Source organism: Cavia porcellus, unplaced genomic scaffold (assembly GCF_034190915.1).
Source record: "Cavia porcellus strain 051 isolate PalLab524CR breed Dunkin Hartley unplaced genomic scaffold, mCavPor4.1 scaffold_49, whole genome shotgun sequence".
Classification (NCBI taxonomy): domain Eukaryota; kingdom Metazoa; phylum Chordata; class Mammalia; order Rodentia; family Caviidae; genus Cavia; species Cavia porcellus.
The window spans coordinates 5905802-5926000 of NW_026947532.1; the positions used below are offsets into that span (position 1 = coordinate 5905802).

At 50.6% G+C, this 20199-nt stretch overlaps 1 protein-coding gene and 1 pseudogene across 1 annotated transcript; both read right to left on the bottom strand.

Moving 5' to 3' along the window:
- Positions 1–615: 615 nt before the first annotated feature.
- LOC134475002 (polycomb group RING finger protein 1-like) lies at positions 616–12012 on the bottom strand (annotated as a pseudogene).
- Positions 12013–12210: 198 nt separating this feature from the next.
- Positions 12211–19957, bottom strand: Swi5 (SWI5 homologous recombination repair protein; the record flags this gene model as incomplete). Its single annotated transcript, XM_003470605.4, has 5 exons — positions 12211–12530; positions 14888–14982; positions 15789–15910; positions 19548–19596; positions 19873–19957. Coding segments are annotated over 5 exons (416 nt in total), but the record flags the coding sequence as incomplete, so codon positions are not given.
- Between the last annotated feature and the right edge of the window lie 242 nt (positions 19958–20199).

Here is a 20199-nt window from a genome sequence, read left to right on the forward strand (position 1 = left end):
AAAGGGTTAGCAGCCATTTGTTGTCGTTACTGTTGAAATTGTTCTTCTGTTGCTTGGAGCTTGCCTTGCACAACGCCGGACTGATTGACATAGAAGCAACATTTTTCCTGTAAGGCAAGACAGATTCCTCCCTGCTCTGCCGTGAGCAGGTCTAGCCCTCGTCTGTTTTGTAAGACGACTTCTGCCAGTGAGTCTAATTGGTTTTGGAGAGTTTTTACTGTAAAGGATAAGGCTTGAACATCTTCAGACAGCTGGTTGGACAGGACAGTATATTTATCTAAGGTAATGGCGAGGCCAGCCGCACCCGTGGCTACAGTGCCAGTGAGGCCCATTCCCACCAAAAGCGGGATCAGTGTTACCACTCATTTTTGGCGGCCAGCAATGTAATCAAATGTTGGCACCGGAACAGGTTGGTCACCTGAGACAATATCTATGTCGGGCAGGAGGGAAGCAGTTATGCATGTACCTGTCCAGTTGGCTGGAATATAGGTATAGGCCCTATTATTACCACAGACAAAAATGTGTACTGTTGGGGGGCACAGGGGGCCTGTATGATTGACAAATTGAACACAAGCAGTGGACAGGAGATGGCCCATATCTGTAAGGGTAGAATCATTTTGGAGAGAGCCCTGTAGGCAGGTCATGGATATGTTGGGTATTATTAATGGCTGGACTAGAAATGATTGAGAAGGTCTATAGGTAAAATTATGTGGATCATGAAAGGGGTCAATTGTTGAGTTGTAGGGGATGGCTAAGGGCATAAGAGTGCCTAAGGCCATGCACAACCAACAGTCTTGCACTAAAGCAGGGTTAGTGAGGTTAAGTACATGGTGAGTGGCTGCAAGAGTATCATAAGTTTGTGGGTCTAAATCCACACCCCATGATTTGGGGAGAGCTAACGGGTGGTAATTGATCTTTGGGAATAGACTATCTTCAATTTCTTTTAGTTTTTTCTCAACATAAAGTTCTCTCATTTTGTCTTGAGGACCTCCCCCATCTGAGACATGGATTGGAGCCCTCTTATACCAACAGACCGGCTTGTTGATTTCATCTTTGCAGGAGGCTTCGGTATATACAGGGCTTCCTGATACAGAGGGGTTGAGGCCCCAGTTGCCTCTGGCTGCTGCCATTTTTATTTTTGTAAGTATGGCTGTAAAATGAGTGGCATTATCTAATCCAGTACATTCTTGTACAGCATCATAACAGGAGCTATGCATCTCTATCTGATATGATTTACATTCCTGTGGGCAAGGCCCTGCTGGGACAAACCTTGTAGGCCCAGGTGTCGGGGTCGCTCCCGGCCGGCAGGAAAGACACACGACAAAGTCTGGCGGTGTGCAACCTTGTCTTTATTTGTCTCCGCGTGGGCCCCGCGAGGCCTCCTCTCTGCCACCAGTCCTTTCTCGCCGGTGGACTTTCTCTATCTCTCTCGTGCTTCCTCCCGTGGCGGGAGAGGCATTCACTTTTATAGGGTAACAGTAGCCAATCAGTTTAAAGCGCGCGATGCGGGCTGACTGGCTAACATCAGTTGTTGCTAGGCAGACTATCTTACAGAGCGGGTTGTTTAAGTCGCCAGGGCAATCAGGGGGCAGGAAGCAGGCGTCAACTTGGCTCACTCGATGGGAGGGGCAATCTAGCTCAGGCTCCGCTCCCACCCACAGGCCCTATGTCCGCCAAGTAAGGCGACCGGTGTCGGCCGCGGCTCCCAACACCCAGGGATTTGTCTGGAATTGGGGGCCTGGGGCTGGCCCCGTGTCCTGTTTCCCTGTGGAGGAAGAGGGTTACTGTGAACATCCCTTTTGGATCTGTACTCATTAGCCCAGTGGTCTCCTCGTTTGCATCTGGGACATAGCCCTGGTTTTTTTGTAGAGGACTGATTTTGATTTTTACTTTTGTAATCACGAGCCATGTGGCCAATTTGGCCACATTTGAAACAAACAATATCTTTTTTAGGACGAAAGAGGAGCTGTTTAACTGTGCAACCTTGTTGTGCTGTGGCCATGGCTAGGCCTTGATGATAAGCAGGCCCAATATCTGCGCATAGGCGAATATAACCCGATAGGTCCTCCTTTTTGCGATGTGGTCGAATTGCAGCTTGACAAGCTGAGGTTGCATTTTCATAAGCCAATTGTTTGACCAGGGCAGAGTTTGTTTTTGTGGAGCCGAAAAGACGCTCTGCCGCCTGTAGGAGGTGATCGACAAAAATCTGAAAAGGGCTCCTCAGGCTTTTGTTTTATTTGGGTGAGAGACAAGGTAGGCTCGCCTCCTGAGGGGAGCCGTTTCCACGCTCTAGTGGCTGCCACATTAATCTGCACAAAGAGGCCCAACGAACTGCATTTGGCACTCTTTTGTGGCAAAATCCCCTGTTCCTGTAAGCATAGCCAGGGTCCAGGGGTTTTGCCATGCGGTGTTGTCTCTGGCTATGCCCTCACATTGATCAAAAAATTCAGATTTCCATAATAGACAGTTGCCTCCGGAGAGGGTGGCTTTTGCTAAGTCTTTCCACTCATTAGGAATAATCCAACCCTGAGTCAAAGAATCTAGAACTGCAATAGTATAGGCGGCAGTCGGGCTGTACTGAGAGACTGCGGCCTTTAACTCTTTTAGGGCTGTCACAGTAAGAGGTGTGTGTATACTAACCACTTGTGGTTCAGTGCCCTCTTCAACGTCCCGTGGGGGAACAACGGCCTCCATGACTGGGAATGCCATTTTGGGCTGGCTGCCAGACGCAGGCGCCATTTTAAGAGAGCCACGAGGTATGCCACGAGGCTTGCCGGAGGCAGGTGCCATCTTAGGAGAACTATAAGGCTGTGTAGCTCGGAGGGCCTGCAATTGAGTTGAAAGATTTTGGCATTCTTTTTCTAGCTGTATCTATTTTAAAAGATCCCTTTTTCTTTGTTCTAATTCTGCTAGCGTGCTAGAAGGTTGAGGGCAGACACTAAGTGCATCATCATAGTCAGGGGCTTAATGGCGGCCAGTGCCGCAACAGGGTCAGGGTGGTATGTAGAGGCTTGCTGTGCTAGGTGTTCCCAGTCGACCTCTTGAAAATCAGAGAGGTCGGGGTATAAAGACTTATATGAATCTTCAATTGGCCGTGGGGGGGTGGGGCGCTGCCATCTTGGAACCTGTCAATCATGTCGACAGGAGGAAGTGGTGGCAGATCGCCATCTTGGAGGACATCTAACAGGCCATCAGCCTCTGCATCTGAGAGATCAGATTTTTCTGAGGACAGTTTTGGGTAGAATTAAGGGAGCCATGCAGGGCAGCCTCACCCTGTGTGACTGTCTCCTCAATCTGAGGATCTGCATGCTGCTGAGTAAGCAGCTCAGAGATTAAATTCCAGTATGCAAAAGTGGTCACTGGAACCTTTTGTGGACTGAAAACCCTATAAAAAATCTTTTAGAGCATCTCCTACTCTTTTCCACCTCTTGGTATCTATAGAGCCCTCTAGGGGGAACCAAGGGCACACTTTATGAATAAACTGAAAATACTGCAACAATTCTTTTGTTCTAACCCTTACCCCTCGTGTCTTTAATGCCTTGCTAAGGCCTCCCACGAACAATTCATGTTCGCTCAATGCTTGACCCATGTCCGGGAAAGGGATGGGGTTGCTGTTCACTTACCGTGACTCGGGTGGCTCGTTGGGCAGTCGTCCACGCAGGCCTCAGCCTTGATTCAGTTTACTTTCACTTTCAGCCGGCGTTCTCCAACGGCTCCCTCGTTAACTTCCCCGTGCCAGGAGCCGCACGTTGGGCACCACTTGATCCGGCCCACGGATCAATCCGTGGGGTGTATCTGGAGGAGGAACTGGGATGATAAAGAACAGGGGGGAGACAAAGAGAGATGGAGACAAGTTGAGTCCAATCAAGTCTCCTTTATTCAGGAAGTGGTTGCAGCTTTTATGGGCCAAGGGTGGGCTGGTGGGATAGGAAGAGGCTACAGGGTGGTTTCTGATGGGTCATCGTCACATCCGGATATGTGACATAAGCAGGAGAGGATTATGGGTAATGTAGGCAGGTGCATTATGTGCTCATAGGAGAGAGAGGCAAGGAGGCAGCAATTGGGTTGTCATGCTGCTCCCTACAGGCTTGGTCTCTACCTCCCCTCCTCTTTCACACTGTATTGTAAGAGCAAAGCAGGTGGCCTGCTGAGCCAGCAGGAGGGGCCGAACTGGCTCCCTTGTCATGTGATCAGGGAGAACCTCATTGTCACTGTACCTGTTGTGGATTTAGCATCAAGCAGAGATACAGGACCCTCCAGAGATGGCAGACCTCAGGTCTAACAGAACATCGGGCATACTTGATCTACAAGACACTTTTATTCTTGTCTTTGCCTGAACTTGGCTGCTCCAGGCTTAAACTCAGCTGCTCATCATAGTGACAATCGTGGGCTTTAGAGTGGTGGAAGCTGCTGAAGGGGAGGCCAAAATTGCTCGGGGCTGGTTCTGCCCCACTGGGCTGGGTGACCTGTCCAGGTTCGGGGCCGGCAGAATTCCCAAATTGGCTTTTCTTCACCATCTTGCAAACCGCTAGTTTATACACAATGTCCTGCATAGTGTAGTTCAGTCTGAGGCTGCTCAGTGGCCGTGTCTTGTGGATCTTTATGTTGTACATGGGGCAGTGCATGCTGGTTTGGGAGTCACTTCACGATGCAGCTCTTGCAGAAAGTATGAAGACACTGTGCGAGGCAGTGGTGTCCGAGAAGTAGAGCACACAGGCAGCAAACAGTGTGTGTGTTCAGATCTGGGGTCTCCACTGGGGTCTCCTCCTCAATTCATAGTGGGTCCCTCTTGTCCACTGACTGAGCTGGTTCCAAAGCCTCATCACGATCGCCAGACTTCCCACTCTAAAGCTTCCTTGTTCTAGAATTCGCCCCTTGATTTTAGAGAACAGGAACTCGGCATGTGGGATATCTAAGGAGACAGGAGTTATGGCCCCCTTATATTATTTGGAGGCCCCATATCACCCCTATATAATATGTCCTGCATCAATTTTTTTGAGACAGGGTCTCACTAAGTGGTTCAGGCTGTGCTTGAACTCACTGTGTGACCCAGGCTGGATTTGAACCCACAGTGATCCTCCTGCCTCAGCCTTTTAGTTGCTGGGATTACAGGACCAGCCACTGCAGGTCTGTGTGACTTTAACTGCTTGCTTCACTCTCTGACCTTGTTTCCTCATCTGCAAAATAAGTAGAATCCAGGAACCTATCCCTGAAGGTTTTGTGATAATCCATTGACATTAGAGTATGAAAGTATGAGGAGTAACGGGAAGAATGTCAGGGGTGGTGTTGGTGTAAACCTGTGACCCCCACTCTCAGGAGGCTGAGGCAGGAGGATAATGACGAATTCCAGGTCAGCCTGGTCTGCATGGTGAGACTGCCGAAAAAATGGGGGGGGGGTGTGGCTCAGAGAAGGACATCTAGAAATAAGGATACTTGCTGCTGCTGAAACCCAGGGTTGCAGAGGCTCTCGTGGCCAATCTAGAAGTGTGGAAGTGCGGTCGTTTCTGAGGTCAGGAAGGGCTAGACTACAGTCTAACCAAAGGTGCAGGAAATGGGCCGCTGTCCACTCAGGGCACTGTGCAGCCGCTCACGGAGCCTTCAGCGCGCCCTCTGGTGGCCAGTCTGGTCTTGAATTTGCAAGTGCTCAACTGGACTTGATACCCTGCCCACCCACATCTCCCAGCTCTCCTGGGTCACTTTGGGCCACGTGGCTACTCCTGGACAGTGGGCTGTGATGTATACCAATTTATTATTGTTGTTGTTATTATTATTATTGGTGTTTTGTGACAGGGTCTTGTTTTTCGTATGTGTGATACCAGGGATCGAACTCATGACCTCACGCTTTGGTGCTTATGCCGCTGAGCTAAATCCCTGTCCCCAGCAGTCTTGTTATATAACCCAGGCTGACCTTGAATTCATGGTGTTCCTCCTGCCTCAGGCTCAGTGCTAGGATTAGAGGAGTGTACCACCATGCCTAGATACTAATTAGAGTTTGGGAGACAAATTGATCTTTGTTATATTGTTATATTCAGCCACAGAGATTTAGGGGGCTGTTATGGCTTGCATTCATTTATTTTTGGTACCAGGGATTAAACTCACAACCTTGTGCTTACACCACTGAGCTAAATCCCGAGCCCACAAGCCTTGTGTTTAGATGCCCTTTTTTAAAGCCTCATGCAGGGGGCTGGGGATTTAGCTCAGTGGCATAAGCTCCCGCCTTGCAAGCAGGCGGTCATGAGTTTGATCCCCAGTAGCGATAAAAAAAAGGAAAAAGAAAAAAAAATGTAAAAAAAAATACTTTGGGGCTTTTTCAGAGGTGGCTCAATCTAGAGTGTTTGAATCTAGGATTCAGGGTGTGATTTTACTAAATCCACCCACTGACTGGATGGCACCTGCCCTGGCCCCAGTAGCCGAGATAGATCATAAAAAGGGCAGAGAGAAGCTGCTCAGTTTGTGTCGTTGGTTTTCTTGCTTGTTTGCTTGCTTTGTTATGTTTCCCCTGCGGTGCCTTGGAGTCAGCTGACTAGGACCGAAACCTCTACACACTGAGCTAAATAAACCTTTCCCTGAGCTAAATAAACCTTTCCCCCTTGTGTGTATTTTGTCTCAACAACAAGAAAAGTAAGACAGGGCCACTTTGCTGAGTTAGCAAATGCAATGGCCCTGACTCATAGTATAAACTGGGGCTAGATGGTCATTTTCAGACTCCATTTCCTTCTCTGCCTGACAGTGGGGAAGCACTGCCGCCCCACTGACGCCCCACAAGAATGCTCCGCAGAGCTGAGGCTGTGTAGGCAGCTGGAGGGCTCAGGCATGTGCCAGTCTGGCAAGAAAGCCCGACATTCTAGGTGGCACCAAGTAGTGTCATTTATGGTGACAGGTGCAGTGGAAACCAGACCACGACAGCTTACCCTTGCGGGGGCAGAGAGGAGAGGGGCAGGGGCCCTGCGGGGGAGAGGCTCTCCCTCTAAGCAGGAGCTAGGGTGTGGCAACCCAGCAGCTGGCCCAGCCCTGACCTGTCAGTCACAGCCCAGACACAGGCACACAGCAGCTTCTGGGCTGTGTCCCGTGCCAGCCCGGGCCACGTGGCCACTGCCTTCCTGCTCAGCGTGCATTGTGGATTTTTTTCTTCCCACACTCACTTTGCAGAGCGATTTGGTTCTCCCTACTTTCCTTACCTTCAATAAGTGTAAAACCTTTTTGTCTTTTTTGGAGTCAGTGTCTTGCTCTGTGGTGCAGGCTGTCCTTGAATTCACCGTGTAGCCCAGGCTGGCCTCAACCTCATGCCATTTTTCCTGCCTCAGGCTTTCGAGTGCTGGGATTAAAGCCTGTGTAACCATGCCAGGCCTGAACCTCTGTGTGTGTGTGTGCTTGGTCTCCTTCCTTGGAGGCTCGCTCGTGGCTCAGGCTCTGCCCTGAACTGACTCTCAGGAGATGGGAATGGGTGAGCTTGCAGGGCGCCTCTCTGAGTGGCCCCTGAGCCAGTAGCATTCTGTACCCAGAACCTTGCATCCTGGGTGAAGGACCCTTTCCTCCTGCTCCTCAGGCTGGAAAAGTGGACTGGATTGAGGGAGCGGAATTAAGTTACAGGGCTTTGCCTCCCAGCGTGCGCTTTGCTAGGCTTGGGGCAAGGGCCTCACCCTTCCTAGGGCTGGGGGTCACAGGAGCCGCTGGATGCTGAAGGGGGCAGCTCCACTGCCCGCGCTGGAGCTGACCTGAAGGTGGCGCTGGACCCAGGAGCGGGAGCTGCTGCTTCCCGGTGAGGGCCACGCCCCTCCCGGGTCTGCGCCCTGCTACGCCCATCTCACGCCCTCCCGGGGCCTTCTGATTTTAGAGTGGTCCTGGGATTCTCATCAGGGAGGGCCCTACTTTTGGCAGGAAGAGGTCTAGGGCCGGACCTTTGATTATTTCTTTGACTTCTAGGGAGCTCTTCTTTTTCACTCCAGATGAATCCATTCCCCTCCTTCCGAAGTGCTGGAGGCAGTACTGGCGGCCTCACTTACCTGCAGTCTCATTTCTAACCAGAGTCTGGGGACCGATCCCTCTTCAATTGGAGTTTATGCCAGAGAGCAGCCCTTCCCACCTCCTGGCCTCCGCCCTGCTCGGCCACCGAGGCTGGCGCCGCCAAGTGCCAACTTCTATTTTAGTAATTTTTTTTTTTAATTGAAAGAGTAAAACAGAACAGTAAAATGAAACAAAACAGGGATAGGCCAGTAGGAAATCCACAATCACTACTATATTACATATTGTTACCCTCTAAATATTCAGACCACTGGCCCCAGGCCTGCAAACTCAATCAAACTACACAAATGTCAGGTTGCCTCACTACTTCAGATATCATCATCTCAGGCTGTGAGCCGGGTGTGGTGGCTCACACCTGTAATCCCAGCACTTGGGAGACTGAGGCAGGAGGATCCTTGTCAGTTTGAAACCTGTCTGGGGTGCAAAGTCAGCTCAAGGCCAGCCTGAACTGTATAGCGAGACCCTGTCTCAAATAGACAAACAACAAAACAAAAATCATCTCAGGCAGTGTTGGGTCCAGTTGCTCAGAGGTGTGTGTGTGGGGCCGGGAGGCACAGGTGGCTTCCATGCTGGTTCTCCCCAGCTGACAGGGGCCCTAAGGGCACACAGGCTGCAGGGCTTCCTTGTTTTTTTTTTTTTTCTTTTTTTATCCGTACCAGGGAACGAACTCACGACTGCCTGCATGGCTTCCTTGATGCTTCTGCTGGTGCAGGGGTTGGGGGCCAGATTGCATCCCCACCTTCCCTCCCCATCTGGCAGGGCCACCGCTCTTGGCCTTGTATTTGCTGGATTCCTGAACTATCTGCCTCTCTATGGGCTTTGAGCCTCAGTTCAGATCCTTCCGGTGTCCACATCTCCCCTCTTCTCTTCCTCATGCTGCTGTACTGCAGGGTCTGGACACCGGAAGTTGGAGAGGTTCTTTCTCCCTGCTCACCACTCTGCCATTTTCCTGCAAGCCTTCCCAAGGGCCAACTTTTGAGGGACAGTCACAGGCTGGGTGTGGTGGCGCATGTCTGCGATCCCAGTGCTCAAGAGGCTGAGGCAGGAGGATACTGAGACCAGTGGGACCCTGTCTCAGAAAGTCAACCTATCAATCAAACAAATGACCCAGAAAGTCTGGAGATGTAACTCAATGGTAGCATGCAGAAGCCTGGGACTGATCTCTAAGGTGGTAAAAAACCAAAACCAAAAACACCATTACCACAAAACCCCAGAAGCTGTCTGAGGAATAGTGAGGAGCCAGGCATGGTGGCACACACCTCTGAATGCCGTCTACTTGGGGAGGCTGAGGCAGGAAGATCACCTGAGCACAGAAGTTCAAGACTGACTTTTGTAAAAACAGTGAGATAACTAATCATATCTATTTTAACTTTTTAAAAGTTTTTTATTTTTATTGTGAAGGGAATAAAAACAATACAATGGAACAGTGAGAAAAATACTGAATTTCAAAGCCAAGAAAGAAGGAAATCCCCCATAGCTGCTACACTGCACAGTTTCTGTGTTCCTCTGAGTCAGCTGATTGCCCACCTGGGGGTGTGGGGTGTGTGTGTTTCTTCTTGTCTCCCAGCCTACTGCTGGTTGGCTCACTGGAAGGGTGGGCTCATGTCTCAGTTCTCTTTATGGCCCAGGCTGTGCTTGGCATGTTTTAAGATTTTGGGTTCAATCCCTAGCACTGCAGATGCACGGTGGTCACAGTGATGGTGATGGCTGCAACCCCAGAGGCCTCTGTGGAGAGATTTGCAGTAGAGGGAAGCAGTGGATGTGAAGGACTGCACTGGCTGGTGGTGAGTGCAAAGGCCTGATCTTCCCGCAGGAGAAGTGGTATAAGCACCTGCTTATACCACTCCAGCGACTGCCCTGGAGCCACCTTAGAGCCTGGCTGGCTCTTTTTTTTTGAGACAGGTTCTCAATATATCACTCAGGTTGGCTTTGAACTCACTATGTGGCCCAGCCTGTCTTCAAACTCTTGGTGATCCTCCTGCCTCAGCCTCCCAAACGGTGGGATCACAGGCATACACCACCATGCCCAGCAAGCATTTGGAATTTAGCTCACTCTACATACAGATTACAAGAATTTTTTTTTTTTTTTTTTGTCTGAGACAGGGTCTCTCTATGCAGTTCAGGCTGGCCTTGAGCTCACTTTGTAGGTGAGGCTGGTCTTGAACTTGCAATGATCCTCCTGCCTCAGCCTCCCAAGTGCTGGGATTACAGGCGTGAACCACCATGCCCGCAAATTACAAGAATTTAAAAACAGTGAACAGAGCCAGTCTCAGGTGTAATACAGTTTTTCCTTAGAAACACAGCATCATTCTGAGTCTTACCAGGGGTAACAAAGATCAACTTGTTTGCAAAGTAAGTTTAGTTTTATCAGATTTGACTTGATTTACTTGAGTGTAGCAAGAAAAGTGGTTAACTACATAGGGATTTTTTTGTCTTTTTAAGACAGGGTTTCACTAAGCAGTTCAGGCTGGTCTCAGACTCATGATAATCCTCCTGCCTCAGCCTCTGGAGTGCTAGGATTACAAGTATATGCCACCACACATAGCTAGGAAAAAAATTATTTTTTATTTTTGAGACAGGGTCTTGCTGGCCTTGAATGCACTTAGGTAGCCTAGGCTGGCCTTGAACTCATGGTGATCCTCCTGCCTCAGCTTCCCAAGTGCTGAGATTACAGGTGTGTGCTTTCATGCCTGGCAAAAAAAGTTCGTTTCTAAAGTTCTATTTTTTGTTTTGCCTTTTTTTTTTTTTTTTTTTTTTGGGTACTGGAGATCAAACTCATGACCTCGCGCTTGCCAAGCAGGTGCTTATACCACTGAGGCTGGCCAAATCCCCAGCCATTGTGCGTTTTTTGAGACTAAGATCTCACTATGTGGTTCAGGCTGACTTTGAATTCACTATGTATCCCTGGTTGGCCTCAAACTCATGGTGACCCTCCAGCCTCAGCCTCCCAAGTGCTGGGATTATAGGTATGCGCCACCATGCCCAGCAGAAATATTTTTATATAAGATTTTTTTTGGTACCAGGAACCAAACTCAGGGCCTTGTGCCTACCAGGCAGCAGCTGTACCACTGAGCTATATCCTTGTCCTCTATATAAGAATTTTGTTTGAAAAATTAAACTTCTGGTCCCAGGCATGGTGGCAATTCAGCACTCAGGTGCTGAGGGAGGACTGACAGGAGTTCAAGGCCAGCCTGGGCTACATGGTGAGTCACAGACCAGCCTGAATCACACAGTGAGACCCCATCTCACAAAACGAAAAATAGGGTCAGAGGTTTAGCTCAAGGACACAGTGCCTGCCTGGCAAGTGCAAGGTTGTGAGTTTGATCCCCGGTACCAAAACAAATAAACAAGAAAAAAAGAAAAACGAAAAAACGAAAGAAACAAAGGAGTGAGGTGGAATTCAGCAGCAGAGCACTACTTGCCAGCACGTGAGAGGCCCTGAGTTTAATTCCTAGTCTCAAAAAATATATGTAAATAACATAAGGTTTCTCTTGTAAACTGGATTCTACAATATGGAGGTTACACAGGACACAATAAAGATATAATGGTCATAGAAGGTTTGGGCAAGTTGTAACGGGTCTGAACAAGCTACAAAAGATTTATGGAAGATTAATCTTGGGAAAACAATTTTCTATGTAATCAAGATGGCTAAAATTTAGAAGTGAATTACGAGTTTTCCAAAAATTGATTGATACAATCCAAAATCTAGCTGGGGGTGGTGGCCCATGGCTGTCATCCTAGCATTCAGGAGGCTGAGGTGCGGGCACTGCCTAGAGTTCAAGGCCAGCCTGCACTACATAGCAAGTCCAGGCCAGCCTGAACTACGTGGTGAGACCAAATCAGGATCCAGCAGTGTTCAGTCTTCACTCCTTCCCAACCCAGGAAACACACCTCGGGCTCATACCTGCTTTGCCACTTCTTGCCTGTGTGCCTCTCAGAGCCTCTGTTTCCTTGTCTGTGACACGTTTTTAAGCACTAGAGGGCCAGGCATGGTGGTACATGCTGGAGTCCCAGCACTCTGGGAGGCTGAGGCAGGAGGATTACAAGTTTGAGCCTAAATCAGGCTGCTCATCAAGCGCAGATATAATGGCCAAGAGGTACTTAACAGTGCTCAGTCCTGTAGGAGGCTAGAGCTGGCTCCCTCCGAGGTGCGAGCAGGGGCTATCAAGGGACAGGAAACAGTGCATCTGTACTGAGATGATGCCAATGTTTATTAACAGACAGGACACAGAGGGCCACATGCCGCTGGAGTGGTGCACTTCAGTAACCTTGAACTCAGTGACCCTCCTCTTCTCCGCCCTCTCCTCTGGGCGCCCTCCTGAGTCCAGGCACTTCAGAAGAGGGCTGCCTGCACTTCCTCATGGCAAACTCCACAGGGTGTTGGGCAGCTCTCACAGCTTCTCACATCCACATGGCCTGTCCTCGTGGGCCTCGAGACTCAGCTCAGTCATCCATGTCCAGATCGAATTCTGGGTACAGCTCTTTGGTGGTGACACCTCGGATCACAGCTGAACGGAAGGAAGGGACCATGGATGTCCAGCGAGAAGTAACCGCAGGAGTGGCCGAAACCCTGGGCTGGCGTCACTGCCCTGACCCTAGGACCACTGTCTGGCTCTCGGCTGGGGTCACACTGCCACCTCCCCTGGGTAAGGGAAAGGGGAACTCCTTCTTCCCCTTAGGCTGCGATTGCCCCCCCCCCCCCAGCCAGCCACCCCTCAGCCCTGGTCCCAGGCAGTATGAGCCCTGGAGAGCACCCGACTCCTCAAACTCTCAGCCCGCCGTGCAGGGTGAGCAAATCCCAGGCCACAGAGAGCAGCTGGTGTCCCTCGATTCCGATGCGATCACCGGCCCCATGCTTGCTGCCCAGCATAGCCCAAGTGCCAGCCCTCATCTGTCTACAAAACCCTGGGGTATTGGTTCTTCTTGTTCTTCCTCCTCAGATGCTGGTTTTGTAATTTTTTGGTACTGGGTGTTGAACATGGGGCAGTCACACTGAGCTACATCTCCAACCCTTTATTTTTTATATTTTGGTACTGGGGATTGAACTCATGACCTTGCGCTTGCCAGGTCGGTGCTTATGCGGCTGAGCTACATCCCCGACCCCACCTTTTTACTTTGAGGTAACTTGTCCAGAGTGGGCTTGATCTTGGGATTCTCTTGCCTCAGCCTCCCCGAGGGCTGGAATGACAAGTGTGTGACAGCAAGCAGAGTTTCACAGACCTATTCTTTTCTCAGGGAAGGCTGCTCAGGCGGTGGCTGTGGGGCACCTGTTTCCACCACCACTACATTCACAGTCTGTGTTCTGCCCCCGTCTCCCCTTCTCCTTCAGGGCCTGAAGCATTTTCTAATTAATTATCTGTGTTCATTGCCTAAGCCACCATGGTGCCCACCCAGCACTGAAGCCTAAGCCTCACAAGAACAGACCTTCCAGTATCTACTCGCTGTAAGCTCCCCGCTGGCTGGAGCTGCATGGTGAGACCCTGCCTCAAAACACTGGGGGAGCTGCATGGGAACCACCATAAAGAATCCACAACTGGGGTCTCATTTCACTATTGCTTCCAGACAGCAAGAGAAACCACCAACAGAATGAGGAGACAACCCACCATGTGGGAGAAAACGTTTGCCAGCTGTTCCCCAGGTAAAGGACAAATACCTAGAATATATAAAAACTCAGAAAAATCAAATCTCCCCAGATTTAAAGATTGAATCCAAAAACAGGCATCTGAAATGACCAGATACTTCTCAGATGAAGTACAAACAGCAAAGGATGTATGAGAAAATGTTCAACATCCCTGGTCATTTGAGAGATGCAAATTAAAACAAAGCTGCAATTCCATCTCCCTCCAGAAAGAACAGCCATCATCAAGAAATCAACCAGTAGCAAACGCTGGTGGGGCTGTGGGGCAAAGGAACCTTTTTTCACCAGTGCAACCACTGTGAAAATCAGTGTAGTGATTTTTCAGAAACCTAGGACTGGAGGTCCTATTCGACCCAGCTCTTACCCTTCTTGGCATCTTCCCGAAAGAATGAAAAGCATCACACCACAGCGATATATATGAAAGAGGAAGAAAAGTTCAAATGGGGAAGGGAATGGGGCAGGAGGGGTGAGGAAAGAAGGGAAAAGGAGAAAAATAAGGAAAAGTAGAAACAAAGCTTTTGTAAACAAGGAGGGGAGGAGGAGTGTTGGGCGCAGGCGCTCAACATACCATACCCCACCCGGGACTAAGGACCACGCCAGCTTCCGCAATGCGCTACGTCCCTCTTTAAATTAGCCAACCCGTGCACACTTTGTGCTCACTCCATACTCTGTGGCAACTCCTGATTGGCCACAGCTGGATATAGTAGCCAGAGCCTGCATCCCATTCCCGCCCTGCTTCCTTGTGGCAGCCTGTGATTGGTCACGGCCAAATATATAAACCAGAGCCCGCGTAAATAAACCAGCAGTTAACTGTGGCCCACAAGAGCATCTCCTGTTTCATTGGGGCTGCGCCGGTCAGAGGAGTTGAAGGGAAGGTAAGGGAATGGGAAAGAAAAAAGAATCAAAGTATGTCACATATGGGTACAAACTGCTTATGAGTGTGATCATTGTGTATACCTAACATATACCAAAAAACTTAATTAAAAAAAAAGACACAGCCACGATTTAAAACAAAGCAAATGAAACCAAACCCATACACGCGAGCACATGTGCACACACACGCACAGACACACACACACACATATATAAAAGATAAAATAATCTGGGGTGGGGGGAGGCTGGAGAGATGCGGGGAGCAGTCAGAGAATCAGGACGCCCAAAAGCAAACCCTGAGCCCGCTCGAGGCGGCTGTGCCATTATCCCAGGGGCACCTGGGCCTCTGCTCACCCAGCTTGCCCAGCAGCATCTGCCCCACATCCTTGATGTCGTTGTACTCGTGCAGCTTTGAGATGTGCGCCTCCAGTTCATCCACATGGTAGCCTCTGGGGGGAACAAAGGGAGACAGCATCGGCAGGAAGTCGGTGCGGAGACCAGGCTGGGACAGCGGCGAGGCCTCTGTCTAGCAAGTGACCACTGCAGGCCTGAGTGCTGGGGACACAGAGACAGCCAGACAGATCCTGCCCTCCTGGCAAACATGCCTTGTCCCTTAAGGGCGGGTCCCCAGGCAAGGGACTTCCAGGTCGACACAGTATCCCCTAAGTGTGACATGCAGAGGAAGCGAGTTTGAGAGGCTGGGACAGAGCTCTAGAACACTGGATGGTGATGGTGACAGTGATGGCCTCCAGCCTGTCAGTTCTCTGATGTTTAGTTCCAGGCTCTACCCAGGTGATGGACCCCTGACCTCCCAGAGAGGCTGCCCAGACCCCTGGAGCCAACAGCACAGTCCTGTCTTTTCTGTTTCTTTGAGACAGGGTCTCACTGTGCAGTCCAAAATGACTTTGAACTCTGAGCAATCCTCCTGCCTCAGCCTCCATGAACCCTGGGATTATAGGTGCGTGTCACCATGTCCAGTCTTTTTTTCTTTTAATGCCTAGGTTAGTGTGACTAGGTTTTAGTTACTAGGCACTTAAGAAAAATTTTTTTTTGGTACCAGGAATTGAACTCACGCTTGCCAGGCAGGAGCTTGTGCCAGAGCTAAATCCCTGGCCCAATATTTTTGTTTTTATTTCCTGCAGTGCTGAGGACAGAACCCAGAGCCTTGTGAATGGTAGGCAAGTGCTCTACTGCTGAGCTACAGCCCCCAGCCCAAAGTTATCTAAACCTGGCCCAGGAGCCTAGTAAGACTTACTCAGCCAGTAGCTGGGATATCTCCTTGTCCAGCATGTCCCTCTTCTCCTTCAGCTTCTCAACGTCAAGGTGCAAGGCCTCCTTGTTGGTCCCATCAGCTTGGCCAGACTTGGGAGATGGTCGCTGAGGGGCAGAAAAAGCCATCTCCTGACTAGGTATCCACAATCAGAGCTTAGGTGAAGTCCCCAGACAGTCACTTCTTACTTCTGCTTGTGACACTCTCTGACCCCCAAGGCCTCAGAATATTCCCTCCTGCCTGGAATGGGGATGCTGGGGCTACACAGCCATCTTGGGTGAGGAGGCAGAAGCCACATGAGCTGGCATTGGTGGCACATGTCTGTAATTATAGATACTCAACTACTTGGGAGGCTGAGGCTGGAGGATTGCAAATTTGAGGCCAGTCTGGGCAATGTGACGAGACTTTGTCTCCAAAAAGTATTTTATCTTTTTTTTTTTTTTTATTGGTACCAGGGATTGAACTCATGACCGCTTGCTTGCAAGGCAGGTGCTTATGCCGCTGAGCTAAATCCCCAGCCCCTTATTTTTTTCCATAAGGTATTTTATTTGTTTGGTACTAGGGGTCGAACTCAGGACCTCGCACTTGCCAAGCAGGCGCTTGTGCCGCTGAGCTAAACCCCCGGTTCTCAAAGTATTTTAAAGGGACTGGAACTATGTATAGCTCAGTGCTAGGGGGCTCACGTGGCATAGGGTCCTGGCTTCAATCCCAACAGAGCAAAGGAAAACACTGCCATATGTTACGTACACACAATAAGAGGGAAGGCGGGTCCTCTATGACAGTTTATGTTACTGTTTATTTACTTTCAGTACTGGGGATGAACCCACGGCACTCAACCACTGAGCCCTTTGTATTTGGACACAGCATCACATTAAATTGCCCAAATAAGCCTCAAATCTGTAATTCTCCTGTCTCAGCTTCCTAAGCAGCCAAGGTGCATGCCACCACTCTCGATGGATTTCTCTTTCCTTTTCCTGGTGCTAGGACTGAAACCCAGAGACTCGCAATATGCTAGGCAAGTCCTCTACCACTGCACTACCCCAGCCCCATTTCAGATCTTCTTTCACTCCCAGCTCCACCCAGTCCTGCAAGCTGACTCCACAGAATGGGTGCCAGGTCTTCCTTCTTTGGGGCTGTGGTTCAACTTTGCCTTCTCTACCTGGAAAACCTGGGGCCGCACTAGCCCTGCTCTATAGCTACTCTTCACGAAGTATCAGGTGGACAGACATCTCCTTGTGATAAGAACAGATGTCACCCAGCAACAGGAAGAGGGCAGTGTCTGACACAACTGGAAAAGGCCCCAGGGCAGCAGCAAGACACAATATCTAGCCCTGCCTTGAGGCCAGGGAACCCACAGCCAAGGCCCCAGCAAATGGCTCTTCCTGCTCCCGCCTCCACCTGCTCTGACCGCCCTGCCTTTAATAATCATGCCTCCATCATGGTTTCCCTCTGTCCCGGAGTTTTATCTCGTTTCTCACTACCTGCCCAGTCTTCCACACCCCTGTTACAGAGGTAAACTCCGTGAGGCAGGGACCTGGGGTTTACTTCCCCTGATAGCATGGTGTCTAGGCCAGTACTTTGGTAAAAAGCTGGTAGACAACAGGGCAGAGGGAAGAGACTGACAGATGGGATGGTCTGTTCGAGGCCATCACGCAGAAGAGGGACATGGCTTGGAGGGAATGACAGGTGGCATTTTCCATGTGGGTGGCATCTGTAGGTGAGGGGATGGGTATTGTGAAAAATAAAAGCAACCACTTGAGTTGTGGTTCAAGAGGGGGCCAAGCAGCCTGGTGTGATGGCACACACTTGTAATACAAGCACTTTGGAGCTTGTATTGAAGCAGAAGGACCACAGATTTGAGCCCAGCCTGGACAATTTAGGAACTCAGAAAACACCTTGTCTGGAAATTAAAAAAAAAAAAAGGCCTGAGAATGTAGCTTAGCACAAAGGCCCTGAGGCAAAGCAGACCCCACTGTGAGAGCCTGGGTACCAGCAGATATAAGGTTAGCAGGGTCTTGCTATGTAAGGAGTTCAGGTTGGCCTCAAACTGAGATCTTTCTGCCTCAGCCTCCTAGGTGCTAGGATTACAGACCCCCACATGTGGTTAAGGCAAAGCTATTCTGCAGGCAGCTCTAAGTGCCCAGAGAAAGTCCAGGCTGGAGAGAGACCACAGAGGTTGTGGGCACCGGGGTGACCAGAGGCATGGGTGGAGGCCTCTGAGGGAGTGGTAGAGAGAGAAGAGCAGAGACAGGAGGCAGAGCCACACTGAAACGCCCATTTACACAGGACAGGCCAGAGCACCAGAAGGGCCAGTCAGGCTGGGGAAAGCAAACAAGGGCAGCAGGGCGGGATGACGGCAGTGGAAGAGGTCCAAAGAGGAGGAAACCGAGGGTCCTGGTGAGGAGTTCAGGCTTCGGGGTGAGGCTGCGTCAGTTCAAAGCCCCTAGTCTGCTGCTTCCTGACTTAATCTCTGGTACTCATCAGCCTCAGCTGTGAAATAAAGACATTCAAGCTTGTGCCTCAAAGGTGCTGGAAGGACTTGAGGGATGATATACTAAGCAAGCCATCTGGGATCAAGTAAGTGCTCAGTGAAATAATATTTTAGCCTGACACACCTGTACCCCCTGGACTTAGAAGGCTGAAATGGAAGGATCATCAGATTTTTTTTTTTTTTTTTGAGACAGGGTCTTGCTATGCAGATTGAGCTGGCCTTAAACTCTCTTTGTAGCTCACCCTGTTCTTGAACTTACAACTATCCTCCTGCCTCAGCCTCTTGAGTGCTGGGATTACAGGTTTGCTCCATCATACCCAGCTGGAGCTCTTGAGCCCAGGAGTTCAAGACCAGACTGGGCATATACAGAGACCTGCATTTCTTAAGAAACAAAAAAACAGGGCTGGGAATTTAGCTCAGTGGCATAAATGCCTGCCTGCCAAGTATGAGGCCATGAGTTCAATCCCCAGTACCAAACCAAAAAACTGCCTTCTTTCAAAAAGTAAATGAACGTACGAACAGAAATGAGCAAGGCATAATTTGCAAAGGAAGGTCAGAGAAGGCAGTGTCTGAGTTTCCAGAGAGAAAGCACCTTTAACTACTCTCACAAGCTCAAGGAATTCTCTGTTTTTGGCAAACCTCGGCTTTCCACCTTTATTACCTAGGCTTACTGTCACCCACCCATTCTACCTGCCTCTGGCTTGGCCGCCTCTGGGAGGCCCTTCTAGAACCCCGAAGTCTGGGCTGCCCATCTCCCAATTACACTCAGTCATGGATTGATTTCTTTCTCTCTCTCATTCTTTCTTTCTCTCTCTCTCTTTTGTTGCCTGTTTATCCTTTTCACTTGTGGATCCTGGGAGGGCATATAATCAATGAACAAGGGTGGTGGTGGAAATCTCACTATGGGGGATGTGCCCAGGAGGGGCGGGGCGGAGGCTGAGTTTTGGAGGTGGCTTACTAGGGAAAAGCCAAGGACACTACTGGTAGCTAGAGAAATGGACAGCGTGAGCCACGAGTCGTCCTGATGGAAGGCAGGGCTGGGGTGAAGGGAGAATCGGAGAGCTGTAAGGGGAAAAGCCTCCGAGGAGGCAGGAGGGCGCGAAAGGGGAGGGAAAGGCGGCCTGGGCAAAGACTGGAGGACAGGAGGGAGAGGAGAGGTGGGATGGAGAAAGGGCCTGGGGTCCTCAGAAGGACCGGTCAGCCGAGGGTCAGACCTGAGCAAGGGCTGAGGACGGCAGGGGGCGCATACTCACCGGGGATCGGAAGGCCCCGCGGCAACTCCGGCTGTGTCCTGGTTCAGTCCTGGGGAGGAAGCGGAAAGGAAAGGTAGATGGCGCAAGGGACTCCGAGAGGAACCGGGGAACCGTGGGGGCGCGGCAGGAACCCGGGGCGCTGGGCGCAGGAGGGCGGTCCGCTCCGCTCCTGGGATCAGAGCAGGGACCCTGAAGAAAGGGGGTGTAGTGAGAGGGGACCTTGGAGTTGATTTCCCAAACTTGCAAGTGTGTGGCAGACATGTGAGAGCTCAGGGGAGAGACTGCGAAGTGATGCACTTTTCCCTGTGGCTCGTTCCTCGCCCACCTCCTGAGCCCTGGGGTCCGCGGCCCCCTGACTGGAGGACTCTGCAGCGCGGGAGGGTCCAGGGCCGGAGGCCGAAGAGCGGGTTCTCAACCCGCCAGGTAGCCAGGAGTCACCAACAGAAGCAGTAAACCACCTCACTGCTACAGCGAGGTCAGGCCACGCCCCCGAAATGGGGGGGGGAGCAGAGGCTGCGCGCGCAGCTTTCAACGTGACCCCGCCTAACCCACTCGCCTACTCAGCACGGCCACGCCCCCACGTGGCGTCATCTATTTCATAGACCAATGGACCTAGGGGATTGGGGTCACGCCCACACCGACGTGCATTGAG